This window comes from Channa argus, chromosome 24, assembly GCF_033026475.1.
Source record: "Channa argus isolate prfri chromosome 24, Channa argus male v1.0, whole genome shotgun sequence".
In the NCBI taxonomy this organism is placed as follows: domain Eukaryota; kingdom Metazoa; phylum Chordata; class Actinopteri; order Anabantiformes; family Channidae; genus Channa; species Channa argus.
Window position 1 is genome coordinate 4,384,052 of NC_090220.1, and position 20,635 is coordinate 4,404,686.

General features: G+C 37.9%; 3 protein-coding genes across 4 annotated transcripts; all 3 read right to left on the bottom strand.

The window, feature by feature from the left end:
- Positions 1 to 1,525: 1,525 nt before the first annotated feature.
- On the bottom strand, positions 1,526 to 4,409 carry rom1a (retinal outer segment membrane protein 1a). Its single transcript, XM_067494561.1, has 4 exons — positions 4,260 to 4,409; positions 2,340 to 2,770; positions 1,989 to 2,235; positions 1,526 to 1,758 (listed from the first exon to the last, which is right to left on the bottom strand). Exons 1-4 carry the CDS (start codon positions 4,407 to 4,409, stop codon positions 1,528 to 1,530), a joined length of 1,059 nt encoding a protein of 352 aa, XP_067350662.1. The 3' UTR covers positions 1,526 to 1,527.
- A 2,514-nt stretch (positions 4,410 to 6,923) lies between these two features.
- Positions 6,924 to 12,809, bottom strand: si:dkey-273o13.3 (filaggrin-2). The gene is made up of 7 exons (XM_067494885.1): positions 12,651 to 12,809; positions 9,855 to 12,498; positions 9,453 to 9,481; positions 9,191 to 9,352; positions 9,008 to 9,074; positions 8,741 to 8,845; positions 6,924 to 8,620 (listed from the first exon to the last, which is right to left on the bottom strand). The coding sequence occupies exons 1-7, from the start codon at positions 12,785 to 12,787 to the stop codon at positions 7,820 to 7,822; spliced, it is 3,945 nt and encodes a 1,314-aa protein (XP_067350986.1). The 5' UTR covers positions 12,788 to 12,809; the 3' UTR covers positions 6,924 to 7,819.
- Positions 12,810 to 15,307: 2,498 nt separating this feature from the next.
- On the bottom strand, positions 15,308 to 20,088 carry zfpl1 (zinc finger protein-like 1). Of its 2 annotated transcripts, none has more exons than XM_067494662.1 (8): positions 19,930 to 20,088; positions 18,952 to 19,069; positions 18,755 to 18,866; positions 18,414 to 18,607; positions 18,248 to 18,326; positions 17,887 to 18,078; positions 16,335 to 16,458; positions 15,308 to 16,220 (listed from the first exon to the last, which is right to left on the bottom strand). In XM_067494662.1, exons 2-8 carry the CDS (start codon positions 19,051 to 19,053, stop codon positions 16,034 to 16,036), a joined length of 990 nt encoding a protein of 329 aa, XP_067350763.1. In that variant the 5' UTR covers positions 19,054 to 19,069; positions 19,930 to 20,088; the 3' UTR covers positions 15,308 to 16,033. The 2 variants fall into 2 exon arrangements, with proteins under 2 accessions (XP_067350763.1, XP_067350764.1); XM_067494663.1 differs by having other exon boundaries at positions 18,952 to 19,064; positions 19,930 to 20,085.
- Between the last annotated feature and the right edge of the window lie 547 nt (positions 20,089 to 20,635).

The window sequence follows — 20,635 nt, forward strand, 5'->3', positions numbered from 1 at the left end:
TTTTAATACATTTTAGTAAATTTAGTCATTGTTCAGTTTTATGGTAAAGTTTGTATGGTAAGAAGTAGTTGATGTTATACAATAATAACATGCTTGTTGTGTCCTCCAATGGACAAAAAATACTTCTCTGGCATCATTTAAAAAAAAAAAACTGTACACTGACTCTTACAAAAGTAAGACAACAATAGTTTTACAATAGTTTGAGTTTGAAGAAATTGACAACTAGTGGTGAGCAAAAGCACTAAACCGCAAGAATAACAAAATAATGCAAGACAAATTTGATAATTACCTTTTCCTCCTCAAAATATACAGTACATTTTACATCCACATACAGCAATACTTATGTTGCTTTTATTTGTTCTTCCTATCCTCAGAAAACAAATCAATATGAAGCAATATTTCTGGACTTTTAATAAAGCTATATTCATTATGGTATACAAGAATAAAGAAAGTATTATTTGTTTCTTAAAGTAAAGTAAAGTTTAAAAAATGCCTTAGTATCCCCAGTTTTTATTTGTGTGTTTGTGTTTCTGTGTGTTAGAGAGACAGTTCCCTAGAAAACCAACCAATCACACTTTGTCAACATAAAAAGAACATTACAAATATTTAATCTCAATTTGTTGGTAAAAAATTATTTCAGTGTTTGTGTTTTTATATACAGCAAAGCCTACTATATGCACAACTCATCTTACAACTAAACTTACAACTCATCTTACAACTCATCGTGCATCTTACATTGTCTTGATGCAGATGTACAACTGCTTGAGCAGCAGGTTTAGTATTAACAGCTTTACTAAACGTGTCAGAGCCGAGGACACACTTCAAGGCTTCATTGCATTACTGACATCGATTAATCCATCTTCTTAATCCTGTTTTTTCAGTGGAAGCAAAAATGAGGCAGGTAGATGGTAGTATCTTGGTACCTATTATGGAGGGTGGTATTTGGATGACAGTATTTCTGTGTGCCCTGATTTGTTGTTTTTATTTGTCATATGTGGTGTTAAGTCATTTTCATATTATGTCATTGCCCCGTTGTGCAGCAGAGCATTGTGCCTAATCTCTCTCTACACTCAGCCTTACCCTCACGTTTAAAAGACAAAAAAAGAAATTAATAACTGGGGATACTAAGGCATTGCTTACCCAGAGGCTGACTATTGATTGTTTTATTGCATTTGAACCAAATCATGTGACAATTAAATTTCATTTGAAAGCAATGACGTGATTGTAGAGCTGTAAACAAATACAGTATAACAATAAAGGGTTTATCATTCATATAAATAACAAGAAGCATAAAATGGTTCAGTGACTTTGAGCATATTATTGATTTGGAGTACAGTCAAATATCTCATGAGTATCTATACTGCAGTAATACAGTATTATTTCTGATAGTCATCTGACAAGAAAATATCCCTAACTGTACATTTTCCCAATTTGCATTATAAATTCTGTTTTCAATTTTTAACAGTTATTGATTAAATATTGGTTCCCCGCTGTGTATAAAAGTTGTTTATGTGCGTACATCATGATTTAGGCGGTAGCTTGGGCAGCAGCTGAGGTGGTGGCTCCTGCAGCAGGAGTGCCCTCTTCAACCTGATTTTTAAGTAGGAGGAACTTCAGCACAGGGTCAACGTACTCCATGATGGTGTCTTTCACACTTTTCTCCAGCAGGTACCCTTCTGTCTCGATTTCTGTGTTTTCCTTCCCTGCAACTGCCTCCATGGCAGTCTGCAGGAACCGCAAGCTTACCAGCACAGAGCCCTAGGAAGAAGGAAAGTGGAGACAAGGAGATCAAGTCATATATATAGCAGATTCCACTTAAGAGCATCGTCACATTTTACAAATTATATTTTTGAATCATACAGAAGCAGAACTTTAAACATATGAAACATTAACTCATTTTGACTAGCCTCTAAATTAAAAGCTTTCTTTACAACACCAGCTCTGCCTTGAATAATCCTAAAACCACATTTGTCCAACTACTAGTATACCTGTAAGAGAAAGACAGATAGTACTCCAGCTCCAATGGTGTTCATCAGGCCCATGTAATAGTTGACCAGGGCCTCTCTGCAGCCACGGAGGTAGATGTTAAGTTCCTCAGTCTGGTAGTCGTAATTGTAGTGAGCTGAGTTGTTGGTGAGTTGATACTGGATGCATGGGCGTGGAGAGCTGGGGTTGCAGCAGCTGAATGGGACTCCATCGACCAAGTAACGCCCATCAACATTGCTCTTGATGCGGCTAAAAAAGAAAGAAAGAGAAAGAAAGATGTGTTTAAGATTACTATCATCCCACTATTGTCCCCATCAACACCAGTACATTTTGCAATATTGTCCACAGCTTACTCTTTCACTTCCTTGGAGCTGAAATCAAGGTAGCGATTGCTGATCCACTGGACCTCAAACCAGTCCCTGAAATCATTGTTTCCGCAGCACTGAAACTCCATCTGCAGATGGTCGATGTTCTGTTTCTGGAAGCAGCGGCCTGGGGTGTCGGTGTCCTTGTAGAAGCGGATGCCATTTCTCAGGCCAACCTTCAGAGAAAACTCCAGACTGCCCTTCATTGCATAGCTCATGATGACAGCTAGCAGCATGAGGACGGTGAAAAAACAAGAGACAGCAAAGTAGGGCTTCAAGAAATTCTTCCAGCGAGGAAATCGCCCAGCATCCAGAGCATCCTGACAGATCTTTGAGGCAAAATAGTTGATGCCCAAGGAGGCAAGACCAACTATCATGAGAGTATTGGGTACAACATGTATGTCTGTGTTATCCATCACCTGTAAGTATAATTCACAGAAATTACATTTGTTGTGAAAGAGGAAAAACAAAACTAAAAATTATTATTTCAAATAATAAACACTACATTAAACACATTTGTAAAAATGTTGCAACATGATTGTTGCATTAAGACCCAACAGAAGAGTATTCAGTGTGTATTTGGCTGAAATTATCTGAAAATTCAAAATTCATCAGGAATATGTGAAAGACACAAGGAAACAAAATTCAAACCCAAATGTTTTACAAAATTTTTTTCCAACTACTTTTAATGGTACATTCACATGCAAATCCTAATAATTCAGGCCGATGAAACATTTTGTATTTAAAGTTAAAGTGTGAATTTGAACAAACCACATAATATTTTTTTTAACAAAAGTTCATAAAGGAGCTTATGAATGCACATATAATCATTTTCATCATCCGCATTATAGTCAGGCACAAATACTCCTAATTAAGAGCACCTTGATTTAATCAGAGTCTATTGAGCACTTCAGACCACAGGGGCTTAAATGTTTTGCTCAAGTGCTGTAGTGTATAGTTGCTGAGGAAAGGCAGAAACAGGAAAAGCAGTTCATCCAAATTAAGAAGAATACCCACATTAGTCGACGACATGTTTCTGTTATAAACAGTACTGTACCTGATTTAGAAAGAAAATAAAATTTGTAATCTCACTTTTAATACAAGTTCACATATATCTTGTATTTTACAGAACATAGCATGGTTTTATAGGTGTTCTTATTAGTTTCACTGATTGTATTTTAGTGCAAATTGATGGCCGGAAAACCTCTGTCATAAACTACAATGTAATATACATAAGGGCCTGTACATAGTTAGTCTACCTGATTGTATAATATTTATTGTTTGTTTTTTATTTTCATATGCATTATGTATTCATTATGCAAACCAAACACCCTGGCTCTCAAAGGAGGCAACAGGTATGTTTTAAATAATGCAAAATGTGGATTAAAATGATTAAGATTGACGGAGCCTTGATCATTAAATGATGATTAAGGATGCAAAGTGGGTCACAGGTATATCTACTTCTTGTGCATTTCCTCTTAGCAAGGGCATTTATTTTTAAAGATTTTCATGTTTTCTCCTGAAATGCAGGTTTGTTTATTTTGCAATGTCCCAACTGTTCAAAAGTAGCACAAGCTGCCAGTCAGGTTTCAAGTGTGTATAAGGAAATTTATGTTTTAATACTTGAAAGCTGTCCCTGAGAGCCTGAGTGCACATATTTATAGCACAATTTGGAGTTTTTATGTGTTTGTTTTCCCTGTCACAAATCAGATTGAAGGTAACTAAACGTATTGATTTTCTTCCCAGAACACATTTAGATGACATATGCACACTGTTTCAACTACTGTAACTTACAATAAAAATCCTGTAAGTTTCTGGTAGCTCAAAAGTAGAAAAAAATAGTAACAACCAAGCTTTAGTTGTAGGAATGTAGCTTCATAATATAGGCATTTAAACTTTGAGAAATACCTCTGCCCTTCTGAGGAGCTCTGTCTTGAGGATGCACCCCAGGGTGAAGGTCATAGAACCGGCCGCAGAGGCGCACATGGAGAGGAGCCACAGTCCCTGGGCTAATTTAACCCTTTTCTGAAAAGGGAACTTCATCTTCATCACCACCATGGTTGCAGTGAGGGACTTTAAGTATTACCGGGGGAAAGGGGAAGGAGAGCGATGAGGCAACAAGAGACGATGCTGGGGGGTTTTTTCTGTAGGAGAGAAGGGCAAATGACAGACAAAGGCTCGAGTTAAACATGACAAAAGTTTAGGTTTGAAAAAAATAAAACAATGGCAATTGAACAAACACAGTTAAAATAATTGTCCTTGAAGTATCAAAACGTGTGAAACATCACCTTATTTGTGTCCCCAAACGTGTTGAAAAAAAGCCCAGTTTTCTCCACCGACCACTGTGTACTGTCCAGTGTGCCACACAGTGGATTTGGCACACAGGATTTGGCAAACTAGGATGCTGGGAGCGTCTTACCTCTAATGCCTACCTATCCTATTAAACTGCTCTGTGAATCCAGGCCATTGTCTGCTCAGCATCACCCATACAGGTGGACTCAGATGACAACCCAAACTCAACCTGACAGGGACATGAATACAATTAGATAATAACTCCATAACATGTCCTCATGACACCACCTCCAGTGCACACAACTGGAATACTTTTTCATTCAAAAGTCAGTTGAAATGCTTGAAATGCAACTTCATATATACGAATAAGAATAGGAATTTTTGACAAATCCTAATGATTTATTTTATTCTTTTCCTTGTATCTTCTAATTATGTATGAATTGTAAAGGAAGAGTTAAAAAAAACACAGTCATGTCTATGGTAAGTGAGCAACATTTCCATTGAAAAAATGGTGCTGCTCAGCCACAGCAGAAAGAAATGTAGAAATAAGAGTATGATGTTATGTGAAATGATGATTATCCTATAATACCCTTGAGCAGATCAGAGGGATAAATATAACTATCTCTTTGGTGCCTTTGTGCTGGCCATGGCTTGGATGCAGAAGTTAAAGAAGTTTGGGGTGAAAGCAGCAGGAGGAGCATCTCACAATTGCTTTATTATAAAAAACTGTGAGGTGCAAAATCCATTAAAAGCCAGAGATTTATAGCCAGCTCTTGTGACTCCACTATTAACTGCGGGAATGTAAAAAGCTGCTTCACTGCTCTGAAACCTGAATAAAATTCAGTTCATAGGCAGAAAAGATCATGAACGGACATGAAGAGGTTCATGAGGAGGGATCAATAGGTTGTGTATAGGAATCTTTATTAAGTGAGCACAGAAAAGGACTTGCGCCATTAGACCCTGCTGATGAGATAGCAAGAAGGTTGAGGTTGGGATGTTGGTGGTGAAGTCAGAAGCAGTGGAACTTCAAAGCTGACGTGCCTGGAAAAAGGAAGTGATGTGTTTTGAAAATTACTACAAGTACTATATAACTGAGAAAAGGTACAAACATGATGTACTTAGGAGCTACTACAATTGAGAGGAAGATACTACCTTTACTTGAAAACTGTTACTTATATATAAACATGGATTAACCATCTATGTTTGGAAATTCAGTGACAGATATTATTATTAAATGTTTCATTCAGTATATTCTGATTCTAATACTTTAGTAATTTTACTTAAGTGAAGTTTTCAGTACACAACTTTCATGTATATCTTTTTCACAAGTATTACTGATACTTTCAGAGTACTTTCACCTCATTAATTTTAAATAGGGTGGCCAAAACATGTTACCGCCTCGTCTTATAATGCACTCCAGTATGACCCCACCACACACTTTGAATAATAAACACATAGTAAAATTACACATTTCTGACAGTTTTAACCAAAAAACTGAGAAGTGATTACTTTGTAAAAGTAGAATTCATGGCAGAGCCACTGTACTGAATTGCATTAAATTGCACAGGTCGTCATAATATTATGCCTGATCGGAGTATGTGCTGCTTTTGTTCAAAACTAGTTCTGATATATTATTGATATTTAGTTCCTGTTTTTTAATATTATTTACTAAATTGTTTTTAATTTGCTTCACAATTGTAAAATGAATTTTTTTCTTCTTTTAAAATGTTTGGTTTCTCTGCTGTGCGCCCCCAAACATTTGCTGTTTTATTAGATAACTAAAAGGTCAATTTCTGGATAAAAGAAATTTAATTAACTGAAGGCTTTTGATGTTGTTATCTCCTTAAACCTGTACATTATATGAAACTCACAAGGCAATTTGTTCACTGTCCTAATGCATTGTTTACATTTTTGAAATCAGATTCAATATTGTACTTAAACCTGAGTTACAGTAGAATTTTGAAGTGGTACCGTTTATTTTTAGCTGAGTAGCTTTTACTTTTACTTTCATGTGAGCATTGAATTTCTTTACTTTTGCGACCTCTGCCCTTGAGGTTCAGCTTAGTAAAGTATTGCATCTTGTTTTAAAAAGTGCCCCTGGTTATTTACATTCAATATCTTTCCTGCAATTTTCCATGCAACAAAACATAAAGGAGCTCCTCCCCAGATGTATCACTATCTACTATTATCCTTCTATACGTATGGATTAAGAAATAAATAACTGTAAGCGGTTAAAACTTTTTCATATTTCATTTCTTTTATTGGATGAATAATGGACAGAGTTACAGTGACATAAGCTGAGGACACTTGAGTTGAGTTGCAAACAAACATTACTTTTGACTGAGGAGATAATAAAAATGTTGAACAATGTGGAAAGACAGGACAATACTGTTTATATAGATACTGTTTTTATACATACACATTTAAAGCTATTACAAACCATAGTTATATTTGTAAGTAACTATATTATTCTATAGCATTATATATATATCTACAAAGACAGGACAACACTGGGAAACAATTGTTTTAACATTGTACTTTTGCAGTGCATTGAATTTGCATTTGCAATGAGTTGAATAAAACAATGCATTAAATTCATTCAACCTATGGTTCATGGGACAAAGCAAATAATAACAATTGTTTGTTTTTTTTTAGCCGAGGAATAAGGAAAGAACATGCTTACAACAAAAAATACACATTTGCATTACATTTTACTATTAAATGAACAAATCTAAGCTCTAAAAGATGTTTCAATGTACACAAAAAATAATGGTAAAATACATGTTTTCTTAAGTTTCCTATATTTTGGCACTATCTCACACTAATAGCACCACCTCAATTCAGGACTGACAAGTTTGCATCCTATTGGACCCTCTGCTGCTCCTCAAGTGTAACTACTGCAGTACACTGAATTGGTCTATTTTTTAATACTTTTAATCTTTTTTTTTTTTTACTTTATTGTTTAATTTTATTGTACTTTGTAACTACTGGCTAGTTAGATACAAGCTGATCAAGTAAATACAAATATCAATACCACCAAATCTTGTAGTTTGAATTCCAAGGCTCCTCAAACCACGTTAATTAGTGGACTACTGAAAAATAGCTTCTTCTATATTGTTAAATAAAGATCAAAAATAATTTTAGGGTTTTAGACAGTGGATTGTACAATGTTAATGTCACAGCTGTGTTCGCTCCCCTTTCAACACCTGGTCTGGAATTCCTCCTGTCCACCCCTGCACTTCAGCCCTGCCTTGACCTTTTCCTTCACTGGTCTGATGTTCACATAGTAAGTGGTTGAGTATCCGCTCAGCCGACTCCAGGCGGGCCAGGCTGCAATCCACTTCTGATGTTCTGCTTTCTAATGGCCTCCCAATAGCACTTTCCCTGTCATTGCTTGTTTTCCAGTGATGAATGATCTCATTATCTAAATCCTCAATGGCTTCAGTCCCTGAATAGTGCAGGTCCATCATGGCCTCTGTGCCTCTTAGCTCTTTTTGCAAGTGATGGCGAGCCAGAGGAATTTCCTCCAGGCTAGCTGATCGGATCAGGATGGTAGAACCAAAGTTTGGACATTTCGGGATCATGTAGTCAGGAGGGTGAGCATTGGTTTGGGGTGCAGGTAAAATTTCATTATGGATGGTGAACTGGAAATGAGGTATCTGTCTTGGATGTCTGACAATTTCCTCACCCCCTGACTCACTGTCTTTGTCCACATCTACTTCCTGAAGCCTCCATGATTGACCTCTTTTTGATGATGTAAGCATAAACCTTGGGGTCTCTTCTCCCATCTCTGACCAATCAGATTCCTCCTCTTCTGGAACTGACCCCAGAGTTTGCTCCTGCGCAGCAGTTTTGGCCTTTTCATAGTTATGGCTGTCCATGAACTGAGCTGGAGGGGGAGTGATGGGGTGGACCACTTGATTAATGCCATCATCTAACTCAAAATGGTGGTCAGTTTTGTGCACCACTGGTGTTACCTTCAACCAAATAGAGGTTAAAATTAATTAGTTTCTTGATTAAATCAGTTTTCTTCATCTGTCTCTGAAACGTGCTTGTAAAACCACTTCCCAGAACCCAAAAGGAGGAAAAGATCTTACATTTAGTGTTTCCACACTATTAGCAAATTTAGCATCAGCAAGCTGCTCTGTCAGTGCCACAATGCGCTGATTCAACCTCTCACGTTCTCCTTCCATACTCTGAACCTGACAGAAATTACAGGAAGCAAAGTTAGAACAGATAACCTTTTAGTAAGTGGTAATTCCCTCCAAATATTTTAATTTAGCTCAGCAGTAAAGGACTCATTTATAAACTTTTTTCATGTGCTCATGCACAAAAAACTACTTGCAAAATACTTGCGATCTCACCAACGACTGAAGCTTTTGCTCTAGAAGATTATTGGTCTCTTGTGTGGAGGAGCAGTTATCATGTAGACTAATATAAAGAACCAATAGAGAAAGAAATTACTATACAACAGCATAGTATATTGCAGGATGCTTTTTATGAGATTATTAATCCGTCCAAATCCTCATCAAAAATGCGTTCCTTACCTCTGTAACTTCACTGTGAGGCTGCTAAGTTCCATACGTGTCCTGTGAAGCTCTATCTCCAAAAGCTTTTGGCTGCTCATAAATTCCTCTCCTAAACACTCCATCCTTACTGCTGAATTCAGCAAACTTTGATGCAAGCCTTCATTTTGCTTCTGTAGTATCCTGTCAGAATGGATACAAACAATTCACACTTTACACACTGGGCAGGAAATTATTCAAGTGTGTGTATTATCAGTTTATTTATCTGCAGTATCACACTTACATGATTGTACCTAACTCACAAGGCTTTTCCTGCAGTGAAAAAAGGGGGAAAAAAAGTTTGACTTCAGTTTGACAAGAACAAATATGATCAATACCATTAGCGATGCACCAAAAAATGAAGAGATCAAATGAGCAAAGATACAATGTACAAACAACATAACTTTGATTACTATTAGATTGTGTGTGATAACTTATCAATTGTCCTGTAACAACTAATCTATTGCCTTCAGTGATATGTTCACTGGTGCCCAAATCATTATGCGGATTAGTGGAAAATTATTGCATAACCTGTACATCAGTCATGTTAAACATGGGAAACTATTGACCTGCTAATCAGTTCTTAATTAACTTGTTGTAACAAGTGGTTTTATGAAGAAGTATAGTCTTTGAACTTGTGCCCTACTTTATGTAATGAAGAGCTAGTGAAGCTGGTCTGTTCCTCATCCTGGTAGGAGGGGCTGCTGCTATTCCTGGGCAAATCAGTCTTTGTATGTGGAAGGAGACTGCCAGTAGAAGGCCCCTTTAAAGGAGTGTGGTGGTCATCATGGACATCAAAGTCATTATGGTTTTTCTTGGAATGGGGTCGGTTAGGCTGTGGTTCAGCACAATGTCCTTGGTGAGGACTTATGTTATGGTGATCTCCATGGTGATGAGATTCACTCTTGTGCTCTCCATGGTGATGCTCATGGCCTGGAATGTGGGGATCACCGTGGTGATGCCGAGGAGATTCACCACGGGGGTCTCCATGGTGAAGCTGATGGCCTGGACTGTGGTGATCACCATGGTGATGCTGAGGGGATTTAATGTGCTCGTCTCCATGGTGATGCTGATGGCCAGGACTGTGGTGATCACCATGGTGATGCTGGGCGGATTTAATGTGCTCATCTCCATGGTGATGCTGATGGCCAGGACTGTGGTGATCACCATGGTGATGCTGAGGGGATTTAATGTGCTCGTCTTCATGGTGATGCTGATGGCCTGGACTATAGTGGTCACTATGGTGATGCTGAAGAGATTCACTGTGGTTGTCTCCATGGTGATGTTCATCATGTGCACTGTGTTGGTCTCCAACATGATGCTGATGTAGCTGACTTTGGTGGTCTCCATGATGCTGATGGATTGGATTGTGATGGTTTCCATGGTGGTGCTGGTGGTCTGGAGTATGTTGTTCTCCATGGTGATGCTGATAAGATTCATTGCAGTGGTTTCCATGCCTATGCTGACAGTCTGAACTTTGGTGGTCCCCATGGTGATGTTGATGAGATTCAGGGGGGTGGTTGTCTCGATGATGCTGATGACCCACACTGGGGTGGTCTCCATGGTAATAATAGTCTTTAATGTGGTAGTCTACATTCTTATGCTGATGAGAATCACTATGTTGATCCCCATGGTAATGCTGACACCCTGGACTGTGGTGGTCTCCATGGTGATGACGATAGCTAAAGCTGTGATGTTGAAGATCTCCATTATCTCCATTGCGATGGCTATGTTTTGGGTTGTGGTGGTCTCTGTGGCGATGCAGATGTGATGGGCTGTGATGATCTCCATGGTGTCCATGGTGATGTGGTGTAGTAGGGCATTCTGTGTTTGGGAGGTTGCTTTGGTGGTGGTGAACTGAACTTGGATCATTTCCACAGTGGGTGTAGTGACCTTCTCGATAATGAGTTGGACTGTGGTGTGCTTCAAGGTGATAAGCATAAGCATGGTGGTTGTGATGAGAACGACCATAATGGTCTCCATAGTAATGATCATGAGCATGAGAGTGATGTTGATGAGTGGCAATCGGGTGCTCTCCATGGTTGTGAGTTGAGTTGTAGCGACCTCCATGATCATGACGATGGGAGGTGTTGCAGTGACGAGAAGCATGGTGGGGGTCACCATGTTGATAAGTGGGGCCTCCAGGTTGACTGCTAGGAGTGTGGTGTCGTCCACGGTGATGGTGATGTCTTGGGCTGTTGCAACCTTCATGATGACGGTCACTAGCAGCGTTGTCTTCTTGGTGGTGGTGAAGGATGTGCTTATGAGAAGGTGAACGGGAGCGATGCTGAGGAGTTTGAGCATCGCAACTAAGATCAGTGCAGCTTTTGGGCTTGTGACACATGTGATGTTGTGAATCTGTGGAACGGTGGCTATAAAGGTGGCGGAAAGACTTACTTTGAGAGAGTCGACTTGAATGCCTGCTAGTATGGGAGTACTTCCTGGAGCTAACTGAGTCTGCACTGCCAGGCCAACTCCTTTCCTGTCCAGGGTTATCAATGCTGCTCTCTATCTTACCAGACTTAACACTTGACAAACCTGGACTGCAGGGTCTTTGAGCATCTGTAACCCCGAGTGTGGTGAGTCTCATTGGGCTAAGAACCTGCCTAGTGATCTCGTTAAGAAAAGCAGAGAACTTAATTTTTTCTTTCATGAAATTCTTCCTGGCTTCGCTTTTTATTTTCTCTTGCTCATCCTCATCAACTTTTCCATGTCCTTCTTGTTCTTTAGGTCTAGTGAGAGCCTCCATCGATTTGGATTTGCGGAAACTTCCATAATTTCCTGAGCCTTTTATAATCTTCTGGCTGTTCTTCAGGGTGCCTTGGGTAGTGCCACATTGAGAGGACTTTTCTCTCTCCCTTCGGTTTTTGGTAGCATGCCTATTCAGATAATCCCTTTTATTTATTAAAGGAGCTGTGTCATCTCCTTCATCAAAATAGCTGTGTTTTCCAGAAATGTCAGTGCAGGACTGTGAATGCTGAGGCTTCTTAAGGGGGCATCTATCCTCACTGCTGTTCTCAGAGGACAGGCTAGAGGAAGAGGAAGATGTCGAGGAGGAGGATGAAAAGGAAGAAGAAGAAGATGAGGAAGACGAGGGTGATGATGATGAAGATGAATAAAAAGAGGAGGATGACGAGGAATCACTAGGGGAACTCAAGGACTCTGAAAGAGAAACATGGCGACGGTTTTGCTTGTGATGGTAATGGTGAGTGCAAGAATGATGAGTCTTGTCATGACCAGTTCGACGTTGAAGGTCACTGAAAATACTGTCCTCTGCCATTGAACCGGTGCTATTTCAAAAAAGAAAAATGATTATTAATATCCAACAACCTTGGATAAATTAAATCGTTTACAAGTAAAAACCAAAAGTAAACAAAAAATACAAAATGTTCCTGTTCTAATAATAATACAAAAATTACATTACAAAAAATGGTAAACTTACTTGTGGCTATCAGTGTCATCAGACTGCTGGTAGTGGTGATGACAGTGGCTCTGACTTTGGTGATGCTGTTTTATTCGCTGAGATTTTGAATTAGCAGTCTTACCACATTTCTGGTCTTTTTTTTGTTGGTCACACATTTCAGACTTATGACCTTTAGCATCTCTGAAATGTTTTTCAGCAGAGAAACATTCTCAGAAACTGGCACAATATTGATCCCAGAGCAAATATTTTTAACACTTTGTTATATAATTCAATCTACCAAAACTAGTATGCTTACCCATATGTATACAAAGTGTATTCACAAGTATAAATGATAACAATTATATTTATTTATTTAAATTATTTTTGAAGTAATTGGAGAAAAAACATGGTAATGAAAAAAGGTCATTATATGAGTAACATAAATACTAATTAGTGGAATATAAAAAAATGCAGGTTGATGCAGTAAAAGAGTAAATGTAAAAAATGTTGTCCTATTGTTTGTGCAAATTGCAGATTTGTAAATTTACAAACAACACTGTCATGCATTGTTTAGCTTTCTAGTATTTTTCTCATTATTATAGTAATTGATAGCTCAGAGCACAATTACAGAAAAGTTAATTCAGATATTTGTCTCATTAACTACACATCAAAAATCTGTACTCACGTTTTCAAAGAAGCAGGCAGAGGTGTTCATTGATGTTCATTAACCACGGTGATCACTGCTGCGTACCAGAAACAAAGTGATTCTCTATGTGGGATGCACCTTCTAAATTAACTGGGAAGCACATGTGAAACACTCACTGTCACACATCAATAGCCTATGACATCCAATAACAGACAGTCCAGTTGTTGCACACTACGTTGAACTGTGGTGAACTATACTCTATATTCTTTTCTATTTGATAGCTTACTGTATGCCTGTATTTTAGAGATACAATTATGAATGTCTACCACATTGCAATGAAGAACAACTCGACAATAACATACAAATCAGATGCAATTTGCATATATACGACACGTAGTGACAAAAATGCATTTTTGTCTGGGATCTTTAGACAATGCTTCATGTATTATAGAGAAAATTCTGAGGTTTCTTTAGCAAATCAACAATGTTTAATATATGGTTCACTGTAGCTACCAAAAAACACAGATGATTATGATACATCAAAAGCTGTAACAGCAGAGAGAAATTGTCAGAAATAAAGCCAGTTGAAGCTGAGTGGTAGTGTGTGAGTATCAGTTGTTACCCACTATCATCTTGTATTACATACAGTACGTTTTTAGAATATTTAAAGAGTACTCTCCCACTTGTTACTGCGTCCTTTCTTTATGTGATAATACTCCCGACACAAAGCTGAGCTAGAAAACACAAAAGTAAACGCAAACCATTAACAAGGACAAAACTTTACTTTGGATTTATACAAAGATCTTTTTCCCATCTATGATTGTTGTTGTGGGTGTAAAGCAGAGGTACAGGAAAACCGTGCTGCTTACAGTATGCATGTTAACAACAAAGTGGCACATAATTGATCAGGATTTGCCTATTATATCAGTGCAACGGGTAATAACACAGAATTACTCAGAAATACACTAAACTCCAATAGTTGCAAAGGTACAATGTCATACTGTTATATTTAGCCATCCTCATATGTCAAAAAATATATTAAACACAAATTACAGCCTGTTCGTGTAATTAGGTATCTGTCATTGTCACTGTAATTTTGCAGCATGGATAATCTTCATCGCCGCCAGCACCTTTCCCTGCATCAATTTAACATGGCTCAGATCCAGTGACAATCAATGGCAAACTATGCTGTGACTTGTTTGGAAGACACAATGGAAAAATAGATGAGGCAACTAACGCTCAAATGGATACGTAACTTATTGGTGAATATTGATTTCTAGGCACCACGTGACAAAGTTGCATAATATGAGATAATTACTCAATGATAAGTACAGTAGCCTTTATGCTGAAATACTGCCACCCTGCCATTGCCCTACAGAATTATTTCTAAATGTGTTCCAGTAAATAACCTCTACTTGTGCTATGATTGCAAACGATGCCACAAGAAAACTTGTGTGTGTAAAAAAGTCACATACAAAAACTAAGATAAAACAAATGTAACTTAGATTATTCTCTGGTGTACATGAATGAATGATTAATGTTTTAAAAAATCTAATATTCATATCCATTTTTAAAAATAACTTATGAGAATGTTTCTTTGACTACAATGTGACATCATGCACAAAATGCTGTATTAATAAAATGAACTAAAAGTATTTAAAGCCTGAACTGCAACTGGTTATGCTCTTTCACAAAACACACAAGAACGTGACAAAATAATCCTTAGAAAACTTATCATATTCACATTAAGATAGATTGATCACAATTATGTCACACACATTCATTTATGCACACAGATGGTTTAAATGTATAATTAAAATTAATACAAATACTACTGTGATGGCATTAATATGCATGCTTTCAACTAGCAGCCCATACGTGAAAACTGGGCACTAGAAAAACTAATTTGTTCTAGCTACTGCAATCAAATGTGCAATAGCAATAGTGTTTTATATCATAATCTTCTCACTGAAGTTACGCAACACAACTTCCAAGTCCTTCAGTCTGGATTTTGTCAATATTCAGCATTAGATAGTGGTCACAATTGAGAGCCTTTGTAGTAGTGTCATTTAATGAGCAGTCAGAAAACATCAGGAAAGTATACATACAGTATGTATGGTAAATTTAAAAGCAATCCACTCAATTTAACAAGTAATGCAGACACCAATAAATAGTTATTAAGTGTGGGGGATATTTGATTCCAGTTGTGAGGGCCACCAATTCTCTACAGGAGAAATGCACAAGGCCACGCAATTCAAATCACCAAATGGAAATCAGTTAATACAGACAGACATTTCCTCAACCTTTTACAGCAATCTACACTGTCACACTTCTGTCAGCAAACAAAAGTTCAACATCAACAAGTGTTTGTTTCAATTGAAGTTAAAAAAAATCAACTTAGAAAGGACACTGACAAATGTTAGCTGGAAATATATATAAATGCCCCTATTATTAACAGCTATTCAAAGCAACAAATGCTCACTCCTTTGTCTGTACGTGTCAGGCCTTAGTCACCATCGGAGTTCGTGGGCTGTTTTGTTTAATAACAGGAAACCAGGGTTTGCATGGGGTCCTGGTGCATCTACATTGGCTGAAGAAATTTAATGGGACTCGGGATTTGCTACAACTGTAAAGAGCAGCTGCAGCGTCTTCTTTTCAAGTTGGGTACATGGCTCCACCTGTTGGGCTGACCATGTACTGGAAAGTCCCATTTCAGTTGTTCTTGTTCTACACAGACTTGTGTTTTATTACACAAAAGAAGGATCAATAGTTGTTTTCAGTTTTTCCCCACATGAATATTAGGGTTAAGAAGAGGATCTAAGTTTGGGTCTAAGCCAGCTGAGGCCCGTCCAAATTTAGCCATGATGATGATCAATGTGAAGAATCCCAGAACTCCGACCAGAAGAAGTATAAAGACTCGCTGTTTCCAGGACAGAGCTGTCCGCTTACCACCTGCGCGATTCCTAAAAAGATTAAAATGCAAATAAATACTTTTTTTTTTTAAATCATATCACACAAAAACGTTTTCAACTTTTAGGAAAGTAGAAAACCACAGACCGAAGTATGATAATACTAACTTGAGAATTTGAGCAAACCAGCTTAACGCTGGTCGTCTCCGGTACTTGTCGTCGTCAAAGTCTATCTGCGTGACAGAGTTGTTACCAGTGTCCCGTGTATCATAGATCTTTCTTGGGGATGATGCTGGAAAATAAAAATTAATCTCAATAAACTTCAGAGAAACAATAAGCTGTAAAACATTTCCCACAGATATTGATTATACATGAGGTTATGGCTCGCCCATAAGTAGCAGGGGGGGGGGTCCTTAATGTAAAAAAGTATAAATATTGATTGTAAGCGGTTTATACTTACATATTAACCGCTTACTTTGGCATACCTTGTTTTCCAGGAGCTAGGTGGGTCAAATAGGCCACCAAAGCTCCTGATTCAGAACTCAGATTTTATTTATTGATTTACTGACTGAAAGATTCTGAAAGATAAAGAGCTCTCAGTCTTAGAGTCTTTGGGACTACAGAGTAGTGGTGGAGCAATATGTTTTTTTAATCTGTATTTTATCACATCTGTATCAATGAAGCTTTGTTCTGCAATGCTCATACAGCAGCTCAATCGACTCCTTCATGAGGTGAGGATTTAATAAAAAACTGGTGGATTAAACTGACTACATTTAGCTTTAAGTGTCCCTAATAAACCGACAATTATTTCTGCAACAGAGTACATACAACATGAGTATTTAGCTCCCACCCTCTAAATAAAATAACAGTCCTGACATTAAACACATTTATAAGTCATTATCACCATCACTAAATCTCAAGTCATTATCAATCAGCCAATACGCTTACTGTGATTAATGAGACAATGAATGAGTGATTGCAGACAGAGCTGATATTACCGTCATTCTAAATTATACTTGTTGAACATGTGTCCTGCCAAGCTATTTTTATAGGCAGATTACTTGATTTTTATGTCGATGTGCATACAATAACAAATAAAGTGTAGCAACATTCGGAAACTACAAAGTGCCAATAAAATGCATTCAACCGAATTACTGATACTGATGTGACCAATATTTTAATTTTTTTATTCAAAGATACTATTTTTCAGTCGTGTGTGCGAGTGAAAATGTTGCAGAATAAACAAAAATGTCAAAGATTTGCCAAATTAATTGGCTTACCACTATTACAGACACTTAGTCCACTGGTTGTTCAAAATTATTACAGAGTGATAACTCTTAACCTATATAGACAATCTTTAGTAAAGGCAGCTGTGCAGTGTTGTCTGTTTCTCCGTGTGGAGAAAGCAAACACACTAACAACTTGTTTCATTGATCCTGTCATCAATTTCAATCATGGAATCAGTCATACAAATAGGTGATATGAGCACTTGTTTGACATTTTATGCGACAAATAAGCAGTCTACAGGTGTGGTAGGGTGAGGGGACATAGTCCTATAGTAAACTGATTGCAGAGGTCGTCGTTTTCTTAGACATAATGGGTGGCCAAATACTTGGGCGGCAGTAAACATACTTGGGTGGGCCACCCAAGTATGTGCGGAAAACACTGCTATAATGGTAATTTTGTAATGATCAGCTAAAAGAAGGTACTATTAATATACCTGTGTGAATTGTAATTGTGTCACTGGTGGTGGCAGTAGTAAAATTGATCACAGAGTGATCCTGCACATTTGGATCCCCATTTTTATGTGCACCTCCAAGGTCTTCCTGTGCTGGAGGTAAGACAGAATTTGGTGGGGGGCTGAGGCTGGTGTTAAAAGAGTGGCTGGAGTATATTCTACTTTTTTCTTGTGCTGCAGACACAAACAAAGAAAAAACAGATTATCTGACTATGTTGTTAGTAAGGTTGACTTTCATCAAAAAAATTAACCACTTGCAATATAATGTAAAATGACACAAACAGTTTCTAATGAGTCTGCATAGGTACAATGTAACGTCATCGCCGTAACATTTAAGGCTCACCATCAAACGTTGACCAATCAGTGTAATCTGTGACATCATTAGCTGTAGTTTCCTCATGGTTCCCAATGGGCTCTTCAATCTGTCAAGGATCCCAGTTTGCCTTAGACAATACATCACTACAATCGGCCCTCACCAAACAAGGGATTAAACATTAATTGGCTCTTACCAGTGGTAGCCCTAAACCAGCTCTTGCCCAGTTGACAGTTGAAAGCTGTTCTTTCAGCAGATCTGCAACTGGGCTGGCCAGGTTGGAAGGGGGAAACACTGGACCCTGACACGTGGGACACTGATATCCTGCTGGGGCCGTGTGGAGAGGGAGCCGAGATGCAAAGTTATTAAGACAAGCCCAATGGAACACATCTGTGGAGAGAAAAACAAAAAACAAAAACGAATTTAAATAATATTATTATATTAGAATAACCAAAACTACACAGAACAAGGGGAGGTATTTCTAGTTATTTAGTTGAATATAATATTCCATAATATTATAATATAATATTAATATACCGTAGCAGACCAGTCGGACTGTGTCTTGAAGAGTCAGACGATTATTACACAGCGTACAGTTGGGATTATAATCGCTGTCCTGAAGCCACTGCAAATATGACTGCACAATACACTGAAGAGCAGAGAACAGAAACGCAGGAATGTAATGAGGTGTTACAAGTACGAAACATAAATTATGATACTGCTCATTGACTGACCTTATTGTGATTGGAGACAAGGCAGTGCTCACACACATTTACACGATGTTCAAAGCAGAATAAATTGGTCACCTTTCTCTTTGGGCACTTGCAGAGACCCATATCCACCTGTGCTGCACTGAGAACAAATTTAATGGCGTTTACAACAAAAAGCAAATGAGATTTGTCTTAGACTCAGCTTTTCATTTCTCTAAAGTACTGATTGCGTTTGTAATCATGTTTAGTAATTGTAGGAGGCACGTGACTTGTCTTCAGTTACTTCTACTAGCAAAAAACAAGTGATGCTAAAAGGTTGATACCTATATGTTGATTTAGGCCATCATGAAATAAACGTTCTTACTTGAACTTGTGAACATGTGTGTATATATGTATAAAATTATGCTTTATATATATATATATATATATATATATATATATATTTAGAGAGAAAGAGAGAGAGAGAGAGAGGTAGAGAGACTTTAAAAAACATACCACTACTGTCATGTTACCAGCAGAGGACAAGACAAACAAAGATAATAACCCTTGCACATAGAATTTGTTTTGTTAATGGCGTTTAAGTTCTTCCATTCCATTCCACTAATGACAAAATAAACTCAGATGGACTAACTGGGTAACATTCCAATAGAATTAAACATATTGCCTAGCTGTAACATATATACATTATCCATAATGTCTGTAAATTGAAAAGTCACTTCCTTAATAGCTCTAACGTTAATTCCAACGTTACTGGTTTAACGAGGTTGACGTTAGCGTACACACTGTGTAAAATCATGAGACAAGTCAGACCTTTAAAGCAATTCATAGGGTGTGTCAGCCACAACACTTTCTGACAGCCCACGTTTATCTGAACTAGCAACTGCTAGCTTAACTATAAGTTATCAGCAAACCAAAGCGTTACTTAGCATTAGCGAGCTAATGTTACTAGATGGTAAAATTCTACCCCAATTGACCAATGTTTACAAGTAACATTTTACAAACCTTTAATGAAGTCCGGATTGTTTCATGTAATTTATAGTATAACTGTCATGTAAGCTTTCCTGTAAAATTCATATGAGAGAAGGATAGAGAAGTTGTCATCAATAACTTGACTGCGTGTTAGCTAACTGCTTCCGTACTCTGTTTATGTGCCACGTCTCTTCCGCTTTTGCGTCTTCTTCGCGTCTTTTTTTAAACAAGCCAAAAGGTGCCTTCCGCCACCTACTGAGCCGGAGTTACTTTTAAAAAATGCCAACCTTTCCTATTAGACTATTGGGTCTATAGTCTAGCTGTACAAGTGAAAACTATCCTTTGCATCCTCTGTTCTTACACCAACTATCCTTATATCTCTCATTACATCCATAAATCACCTCTTTGGTCTTTCTCTTGACCTACTGCCTGGCAGCTCCAATTTCAGCATCCAGCTATCGATATATTCACAGTCTCTCTTCTGAAGATATCCATACCACCTCAATCTTGCCTCTCTGACTTTATCTCCAAAACATCTAACACAAGCTGTCCCTCTGATATCCTCATTCCTGATCCTGCCCATCCTCGTCAAAACTCCAGCTCTTTTCTTCAGTGTTACTGTCTCTAAGCCGAACAACATCGCTGGTCTCACCACCGTCTTGAACACCTTTCCTTTCATTCTTGCTAATAGTCTTTTATAGCACATCAGAGCAGATGTAGATTTTCCTCCACCTGCTCC